The sequence below is a fragment of the Montipora foliosa genome, chromosome 12 (assembly GCF_036669935.1).
Source record: "Montipora foliosa isolate CH-2021 chromosome 12, ASM3666993v2, whole genome shotgun sequence".
NCBI lineage: Eukaryota > Metazoa > Cnidaria > Anthozoa > Scleractinia > Acroporidae > Montipora > Montipora foliosa.
Window position 1 is genome coordinate 21,731,416 of NC_090880.1, and position 10,000 is coordinate 21,741,415.

Sequence of the window (10,000 nt, forward strand, 5' to 3'; positions counted from 1 at the left end):
GGAAGTCCGGTCGGTTTTTCAACATTTGCTTCCATCAGATTTAACTTGATCTGCGCTGCTGTATTGTCTCGGCGATTTGTAGAGTACTTGTGCTAGGCTATTCAAGGCTTACACGTCAATAAAAAGAATACAAAAATATGTTGGGAACCTTTTTCACCGAGTACAAGTCAGGGTACTATCTCTGTTTTCAATAAGCCTTCTCTTGTCTCCTTTCCCTCGCGCTTTTGCGTTGCCATTCCATGACTCTCATAAAGCTGCTTGTCCATATTATAATAAATTCAGCATCAACTCAAAGCTGAGCGAGAATGTTTTAAACGGTTTAGTCAGCTGAAATGTTGTTTATCGAAGACAACTTGTGAGTATTTCCGCAAGAAATTGCGCTATACATAAATGGCCAATTTCTCCCGAGATCCAACGTTCAAGTCTGCGACTACGTATACACGGCTTTTGCAGGTTATGTGATTGTGACAACTGAGAAGAGTAACGTACATGGATGTATTGGAAAGAGATGCTGGGTTAATGATAGGCTCAGATATCCAGCTGTTGGTTTCTAGCTGCGCTCCGCGCTTCTCCCAGTCAACCACTAACGGCTGGAAATCATACTGAGCCAAGGTTAGAGACTGCTGAGGAACTAAGATCTGCTATGCCGAGTGGTCCACGATAGAGAACGGCAAAGTAGAACAGCTCCCGATCAAGCCTTAGGCCTGACAAATTGACTGGCTGACTTAAGAAAGTGGGGGTTATACACGGAAGATAGAAGTGATCCTTCGCACTTAACTCAGTGGACAATTTAAGCAATTCAGTGTTACTTCAAAGACAGATGAAAAATTCAAGCGGGTTCAAAGGGATTCAAAGTGAAGTTTTTAGTTGTCTATAAAGTGAAAAGAGCTTAAATAGGCCATTTAAGGCCTTCTACAACCTACACTTCAAACATACATTTCTTTCATTCATCCTTCCTTTCACGGGAACAGGTCAATCTGTTGGGATCACGTGGCACATGAACCCAACAAATTCACCTGCTCTCAACTGAGTGGATTCATAGCTCAGCACTGAGTGGATTCAAAGCTCAGTTGGTACAGTGACAGCTGTCTAAGCGAATTCACAAGAACAGTTACGAAAGCATTGCGTTTCTACTGTTCAGCTTATTAAAAGCCAAAAGCCTACGTACGAGATTTTGTATAGGGCGCAAAGCCAGTATTGTTTCTGCTCTTCAGATATGCTGTTTGCTGGCATTCTGGTTGCCGTGGACTTAGTCTTTCGTAAGCTCCTTATTACCTTGATGAAATACTTGGATTTTTATCGTCTGTTCTTTGTCTAGGAGCAGAATTGTGCTGCAATCTTACCTGTAAAAGTTGCATTAAAATGCGCGTCTGGTACGTTTATAATAACGGGGTCCCCATCTTTAAAGGGCTCCAGTAAGTACTCGTCAAGTGTCCCTAAAAGTCCCTCTTTTTGATATTTCCCTTGGGCATTACCGATTATGAACCAGTCACGTGGTGGATCCTTGAAGCCATCACAAAGACTGTAATCAAGGTAGATCATTAAGTGATAGTTTCCAGGTTCTGTGAGCAGAAACAATGCCTCATAAGTTCCGTTTTCATGATCAAATAAAGTGCATGCTACACTCGATGGACCCTGGACATAAACTCTCCAAGTGTCGCCACCAATCCGTTTCGTTCGATTATCCGCAGTCTTTGATTGGATAAAAATCTTGCTGAACTCTCCCGCCGGTCTAATATCTTGATACAAGACTTCACTCGCTCGGGCGCTGCTTCGATTTATCTTCCCCCAATTATTCTTCGCCAGTCCCCACTCCATGTTGTCAAGGCAAGGTTTGATCATTCTCTTCCAGTCTAAGCGTGCGCGGCGCTGACGGAACCAATCACGACGAAAATCTTGAAACCGTTTCGAAGTCACCAAAGAATTATGATCAACACGTATTTGAGAAGAACTATCCTCCATATTAGGAGGATCATAGGTGGGATCTGTCACATAAATATCGTCATTTTTGGCTGATATCTTTCCTCTTCTCAAGTTAGCAATTCGCTGTTTATCGAAATCTTCAGAACTATTGTTAATTTTGCTGCTAACATTAAAACTGAGCTCAGTAACTGAAGAGGCAACGGGATCTCTTGTCTCTGATATTTTCCCCTTGGTTGGATAGAAATGCAATTCACCGAGGCTTAAGTGATCTTCCAATGGCGTTGCCTTGTCGTGCTTTGATTGATGCCAGCGAATGTCATAGAAACCAGAACGTTTCTTTAAAAGCTTGCTCTTGTAAAAAGCTTCAAGCAACGAGTTTGGCAATGATGAATCTTTACCCGATGAGAACGTTTCTATTGGCCTGAGCATTTCATCGCATGGAACATCTGCGGGCAATGGCGTGGTATAATCGCCCTCATTCAACAAGTAATGACGATAATAAATGTATACAACCGCGCAGGCGAAAAGGTAACCGGCCACGAATTTCGTGAGACTGGGACATGATCGGTGCTTTCGCATTGTCACGTTTTGAATGTCACTTCGAAGACTTCTTAGCGAAAATGTTCCCATGGAAAATCACGTTTCTCATACTTCGTTAATAAGAATCAGACGTCGATTAATCCATGAAGCACAATGGATAGGAGCGATGTGAGAGCCAGATCTGCAAAAAGAAAAAGGATTACTTTGTTAGAAAGAAAAACTGTGATCAGTTTCGTTTCGTTTTCACGTTAGGTAGCGAGGTATAAGTGAAGATGATGATGATGATGATGATGATGATGATGATGATAATAATAATACCTGACGTCATTGGCAGTGTACAACTGTCGGACATACTTAGAACAGCGCATGTGCTAAAGGATGTATTGTGTTTATAACCTAAAGGAATTAGCTGAGACATAACTCTGAACCCAGAATATCATTATTAATTAACTGGTGATAGATGTAACACAGATAATAGTAAGATAATAATCTCAGATAATACAGCTAACAAATTAACACATTTTTGTAATAACGTAGGTAGGGTATTCCAAGTTCGTGCTGTCTCCCCCACGTGTTTAATTTGCACTCATTTTTATAAAAAATTTGAATTTTTGAAGCCTAGTAAATTTTGTATGTTTTCACCCAGCTTTCCAAAGTTACGAAACGCAAAGTACATACATGGTTAAGTAAAGAGTCTCATTTATCTTGTTTAACGGCTACCATTTAGTTGCCAAGGAGCTAGAATAAAAGGAATCTTACTAGTCGTTTGAATCAAGCGTGGTCTCCTACCTGCGCAAAAAGATGCGCACGGCACACTTGTGATTATTGCAATCTTTTTGACAAGGCTCACCTATATATTCTTGATCCATTGGGATTTCCTCGTGTGCTGTCATTATAAAAATCATTGTTTTAAACCTTGAGTGTTGCAAACATTGAAGCCGATCCTTTCTTACTGATACCAGAAAAAAGGTAACAAACAAAAGTTTGTTAGATAAACGAAATAAAGACTGGTAAACAAAAGATTAGTTTTGTGAACTACGCGTGCGCGGAGTTAAAACGCATGCGCCTTTTCGTCATCAGGTGTTATGTGATTAAAGCTACCTGTAGGTCGCTACCTGTTGAGCAGGTTAATAGCGTCACATCATTTCAGCCAGGTCTTTGTATCACATATCAATCATTTTAAGGTAGAAATTAACTCGCAGTGACGGTAAACACACTTTGATACTGGTCGACTAACCTTCTGTGAAACCCCGGGAACAAAACATGCAGTCCTTGTTTCTATCTTCGCTTCATCAGCAAAAGTACATGTGTAAGGGGCTTTCAACTCGACAACAGCGAAGTCAACAAAGACGACACTGAACAATAGTATTGAATGAGCAACGCAATGACTTTTAACGTGCGTGCACTTTAAAGTGTGGCACATGTATATTCTCCGCTCTCAGTTGGCAAATCTGCACAGTGCATTTGACCAAGGTCGAAAAATAGGTGTAGACGCATTGACGGATTTCATGTTTTTCCCTTTGATCACCGTGTAGTTTATCTCAGTCGGTGGTTTCAAGCAGAAGATGAAATACCGGAATCGGGCAAAAAACGTGCGCAGAACTTGAACTTAGGTTACTAGACAGCAGTTTTCGTCGAGCTCGCCGTCGTAGATCTTAAAATTTCCTTGGCCAAAGCAGAAGCAAAAAGAAAAACCCTTTTGAAACAATATGACTTAATTAAGCGATGCTGTGGCCAAATAAAGCAACGCCGCACTGTTTCCAAGTAACTACACATAGTTGGAAAGAATTTTATTTCAAATATTTACGCTACATAAATTATATGAAAAAGGCTTATGTATTTATCTTTTTCTCAGTATTGCTTTCGCCCTCAAAGAATTGTTTTAGTTCATTCGATTTCATCTACCTAGCGCTGCTTTGACGGACCAGTTTTGCGGGAGTCTGAGCCATTTGTAAACAGGCGACCCACTAATTTGAAACACTGGTCTTTCTACATGTTGCTAAAAAGAAAAATTAAATAATTTCAAAGTTTTGTGCCTTATAATATCTTTCTACTGAGGGAATTATGCCACCCGAGCTGAGCTGGGAAAGTTTTGAAGCCGGTTCCACAAAAACCACACAGTGTGAGGCCAAGTTGTTCCCTTAAACCCAACGCGGGACACAAGAGAGAGAAAGCGATTAAGCAAACTGCTATTTTTAATAAGAACCTTTACGGTCGTGCTGCCAGTTGACGAGTCTTTTAGTGCCTCGGTGTTAACTACGTTATACCAACCTGCACCAAACATTCAATGGTTTGTAGTAAATCGTCGCAACGTTACGTTCCAGCTGGACATCACGTAGCCCTCCTATGTCGAATTGTGAGGCTGACTTCATTTGAGTCACCGAGAATCATCTTTGAAGGGGGAAGGGGAAATTTTGTGCTAAATGCTGCAACAGTTTTGTCCTAGATTGTGGCGCAACCATGCACTACAACCAACCTATATCTGATCCCACCGAATCATGAGGGCCAAACGACTTAGTGCGTGGGATACATATGCGTTGCACAAATTCCACGTTGAAAATTTGAGCAGCGCTTCATGTCCTGTGGAATGTTGAAAGAAGCTGTTCCACATGCTGAACGTTGTCGAACCGGAAGATGAAAGATCCAGATGTGTCGTGTGTCGTAGATTGTGACAGTCACCCTCCTTACCGCATAACAACGTTTTTTTACTGGGTTGCCAATATGGAAATCCCAGTCCGAAAATGGGTAACATTTCTTTGTTTTATTTTGTTTTATTTGTTTTGTTTTTTTTCCGTGTCGGTAAAGGTCTTGCCTGTCACTCCCCTGCTAAGTGGTGCCTTTGTGCATAGAGTCTTCTGTGCGTATTTTGTTAGGTTTGAGGGGGATGGGGAAATGCGTAGATTTCTCTGGTGGACACAGGAGAACATTTAATTAACCTGCAATGGCGTCGAAAGTCATTGTAACGCGAATGCGAATCACGTTATAGAGCTCAAGAATGGAACGCCAATGAATAAACAAGACAGTCGGTAAAAAATAAATATCTGGAATCTTAAAAGCAACGAGTAATGGACTTCAACAACAATCTTTCGCCAGTCGAGCCGTAATCAAAGCAGATCAAAGTGAGCTGCATTTCTAGTATTTTACCAAGTGTGATGTTATGTACAACACTGAAACCAAATAGAAAATTATCTGGTAACTTATGGGTTCAACAAAGACAGAGAAGGAATCGAACACCTTAAGTGGATCGTATCGGCATTTCAATTAACAAATTGATGTCAGAGAGAAGTTTGCAGTCATTAGAAAATATGATTCATTCATCACGGGAACATATGAACCCACAAATGACCAGCTCGCGACATCAGTAGCTTCACAGCTCAGTTGGTTAGAGCGTTGCACTAGCATCGCGAGGTCACGGATTGAAACCCCGCTGAAGTCCTGAATTTTTCAGTCTTCTTTACAAAATTGATAATTTAAAAATTGCGTTATGAACTGCAAGGATCATAGCTTCACCTGATTTCTTTTTTTTTTTCCGATAGGTTAGCTGCAGAAAACCGACGGCTCGTGTATCCGGTTGTGCAAGACCAGTATCAGTTCTGTTTGGGGAGCGATTGAAGAATACCTGGCCCACTAAATGTCCTACTTAAGAAACTGCCACCGCAGTCCCGCTTAATCGTACTATATGTCTAATCGTACTATAAAATGAACTGCCACCGAGGTCCGCAGTCCCGTAGTCGATGAATGAAAATTGTTAAAGTGCAAGGAGTAAAATGAAATGCCACCGCGGTCCGCAGTCCCGTAGTCGATGATTGAAAATTGTTAAAGGCCAAGACGATCTCGTGAAAAGTGTAGTTGATCGAGCCGCAAAATGAAAGCTAAAGCTTTACGAGAGTGCTTAGGCCAAATCACTGAAACGAGCGCTTAGGTTTAATTGATCAGTAAACGAATGCTTTCTTCTTTACACGATCTCGTGGAAAGTGCAGTTGACCGAACCGCAAAATGAAAGCTAAGGAGCGATTGCAGAATACCCGGTTTAGGAACAGAGTTGTTTATATGAATAACATTTTCTCTACCATGCCATTGCGGACTGCGGTGGCAGTTTTTTAAGTAAGACATTTAGTGGGCCGGGTATTCTGCAATCTAGCCAAACATTGGATTCCTTAATCAGTTGCGTGCTCTGGTAATGAGAGCAGATTTTGACGAGTTGTTCGCATAGTACTGCGGCTGACGCAGTTTGTTTTGATCAACCAAATGGGAACACACAGATTTCCGATCCGCCACGCGTCGTTTGGTTAATTGCCAGAAGCACCCAACGTCAATTTTAGGAAAATATCTGTTCGGAAGACGATTTGAGATCTAGAATTTTCGGAACATTTGTTGTAAAATTTCTTGCTTACCTGCCTCTCCTAGGATTTTCGAACATCTGAAAAATGGTATAAAATACGTTTAACAATGCTATGTTTAAATGGTTTTGAACTATATTCTCGTTGGGTGCCCCTGAATTGACCCAAAACCGTATGCAAATGTGTTAGTGGGTTGTCAGAAACTGTGGCGTGTTGCAATGGAATGAAAAAAACTGTAATAAAGTGGTCGAAATTTTGTAGTCTCTTATCAATCATTTTTGCTAACCAGCACGAAACAGATCTGAAATTAAGTAGGTTTTATAGGGAAAATATCGTTGACGTCACCTATTGTCATTAATGTGCCAACCAGAGCCTCGTTGGCTGTCGAAACAAAGGGTCTTTTGTTCCTGTGGTTGGTACATTTGAATAACAAAACTGTTTGTAAACAGATCTTCCCTATTGGAGTGATGACAACGATTCTCCTTAACTTCGCCGACCGACCCGTTCCGACATCTTTTAGTGTGTATCTACCGCTAACGGTGTGTAGATTTGTTTACAAAAATTTGGTTTTATCAACGGAGTTGATAATGTAAATTGACCACCGTACGCTGGCCAATTTACATTATCACCTCCGTTGATATAACCAAATTTTTGTATACTTCTTCCCCACCGACGCAGCACCAGTTTCTTTAGAAACTACACCCTTCATTCATTTTTAGATTTGTATGATGTTTGAGCGTATTTGACACAACATTCGTGCTTACTTTTAATGACGCCTTTTTGTTCAATGCCACGCATGCACATGTCTATGCAAATTGGCTTAAACTTCGCAGATGCGCTCTAAAAGATGAATTAGCCATTGCACCAATCTCGATCCCAGAGCTCTTCTCTTGACTGAGGGAGAGAAGAGCTCTGGACAACCCTGAAACAAACTGTCTTCTCATTGGTTTTCGTTAAGAACAATCAAAAGCGTCTCTAATTGGTGCATTTACGAGGAGTGAACAGGCACCGTAAGGTTCAAATAGCCAGGCTATAAGAACCCCACGGCACATGCTCTTCTACATCAACACGATCTCTTCCTCAAATGAAGGATTATCTTTCATTGTCAGTTTGCCCTATATGAATTATTATCCTCCATTTTGATCACTCTGTCCGAGGACTTATGGTAGAAAATAAAAAGAAAAAAACCATGTCGAAATTTAACCTCGGGCATTTCCCCTGGAGAGGCCGAGTAATAAGTTTAAGCCGTATTTATACCAGACATGTTGAAAAGTTGTTCAACCCTTTTCCGATTGTCGCTTCTCCAACCTCCAGCCCACTTTGCTTGCAATAGTGAGCACGAATCTGAGTAGTGTGAAAACTCTACCGAGAAAAAAAAACCACGAAAGAAAAAGACGACTGTAAGATTAAATATGCGCGAATACAAATTTCGTACCTGCGGCCACTGTCTGTACATCTCAAAACTTTCGAAGCAAGTTGTGACAAAATCATCTAGTGAACGTTTTGACACCAAAATTTCTTTTATTTCTTGGGGTAAAAAGAAAGAGCAGATATCCAAGAGATAGCTATTGCATGCATATCAAAACTGTTTTAAACAGGAACCATTTTATTCTTTCTTTTATTGAAGCTATCCTGAAATCTGCATGTGAGATAAAATTTGCCCCCAAATTTTTTTGCGTTGAACTACCACACGACTGTTAATCAGAGATGATGTTTCGAAACTCTTTACATCTGGAGGGGAAGTCTTTGGACAAAATAATTATTAATGACTGCACATCCTGTACTTGAAAAATTAGGAAGAGGAAATTATGTTGAAAAATTAGGAAGAGGAAAGTATTTAGGTTCGTGTTTTGAGGAATCCGTGTTATTGTAACAGATGCCAATTTAACCATAAATGTCAGGAATGTGCAGAAAACTGTTGCCTTGCTTGTACTTCATTTCCATCTATCCCTCTTACGCAATAATTAGATGCTGCCCACTTTTGATATCCAACGGGAAATGCGCCGTTAAGTTTAAGCATTTGCTACCTAATGCCAACAATAAAGCTTATGTTTTACTGGGGTTAGCAATATTTTTACGTAGGGGTAGATCCAGTTGTTTATCTTTACTTGATGCGCAAAGTTTTAGGGGGTACTTTGTGATGTTAATAAATAATAATCATTGTTCTCTGTATTCCATGACACGAGTGATGTTGAAGTTGGGAAGAAGAACAAGGGAACACTTCGTGACGCCTATTGAAATTGACATGCATATATTTACTTGATTTTCTGGAACGAGCGGCTTTCAATTGAGTGTCGAAAGTAATTGGCGAATTGCTTTGGTTTTTGCATTACTTCACTCGGTGATTGATTCAAAGTTCTCGCGCCACTTTTTCAGCCAATCAGAAGTGAAACCAAAACCAATCGTTGCTCGCGCGTGCACATTTTCCCGCGCTTTGTGTCGGCTACGCGAAATTACTTCGAGTTTTGATTGGTTTACTGGATTCTCTCCATCCTTTTTGATTGGCCTAAGTAATTACTTTGGTTTTGGTTTTAAGACACTCGATTAAAACCAAAACTAAAGTAATTACTTTGGCCAATCAAAAAGGACGAAGACAATCCAGTAAACCAATCAAAACTCGAAGTAATTATTACACGTAGCCGACACAACGATTGGTTGGCAAAATGGTGCGAGAACTTTGAACCAATCACTGAGTGAACTAATGCAAAACCAAAGCAATTCGCCAATTACTTTCGACACTCAACTGAAAACTGCTCTATCAGTAAATGTCAAACATGTGGAGAAAACTAGTTGTCCTACTTGAACATCATTTCAAAGTATCCTCCAGAGTTTTCCACTTTGTCAGTTTTGATTTGGTCTGACTGGAGTACCTGGGACTATCTCGGAGGGTCGTTCACTGATCAGACCAAAGAGTCCCTTTTCCTTTGACCAAAAAGAAAGTTCACTTCTTGGCTTGACAGAGATAAAATGATTTAAATATTAAGAAATATTGAGTCATAAATTTTGTTACAAATCTAGTCAATAACGAGATCCAACATTTCTATTTCTTCAAATTGTGACTTCATCTCTACAACCCAGTCATCATCTTCTGTCACATCCTGAAAAAGAACCAAAGAAATAATGGAAGACACTCAATGCAAGGTAAATACCTGCATACACTGTAATTTCGTTGTTCTCACTGAACAACAACAATAAAA

The 10,000-nt window shown here is 40.3% G+C and overlaps 2 protein-coding genes across 7 annotated transcripts in view; both read right to left on the minus strand.

Annotated features, from left to right (window-relative positions):
• Positions 1 to 5,142, minus strand: part of LOC137979565 (uncharacterized) — an 11,319-nt gene extending 6,177 nt beyond the window's left edge. Inside the window, exons 1-3 of one of the 6 annotated variants that reach the window (XM_068826847.1) lie at positions 4,735 to 5,142; positions 3,314 to 3,415; positions 1,344 to 2,644 (exon numbers count right to left, since the gene is read on the minus strand). In XM_068826847.1, coding sequence (XP_068682948.1) covers positions 1,344 to 2,553 — 1,210 coding nt within the window. In that variant the 5' untranslated portion in view covers positions 2,554 to 2,644; positions 3,314 to 3,415; positions 4,735 to 5,142. Of the gene's footprint in view, positions 1 to 1,343; positions 2,645 to 3,313; positions 3,416 to 3,578; positions 4,238 to 4,734 lie in introns of those variants that run through there. The other 5 variants (XM_068826849.1, XM_068826845.1, XM_068826846.1 and 2 more) reach the window with 5 other exon arrangements.
• Positions 5,143 to 8,311: 3,169 nt separating this feature from the next.
• The window catches only part of LOC137979584 (uncharacterized), a 10,776-nt gene continuing 9,087 nt past the window's right edge, over positions 8,312 to 10,000 (minus strand). Inside the window, exon 4 of the mRNA XM_068826877.1 lies at positions 8,312 to 9,901. Within this exon, the coding sequence (XP_068682978.1) occupies positions 9,818 to 9,901 (84 nt within the window). The 3' untranslated portion in view covers positions 8,312 to 9,817. The remainder of the gene's footprint in view (positions 9,902 to 10,000) is intronic.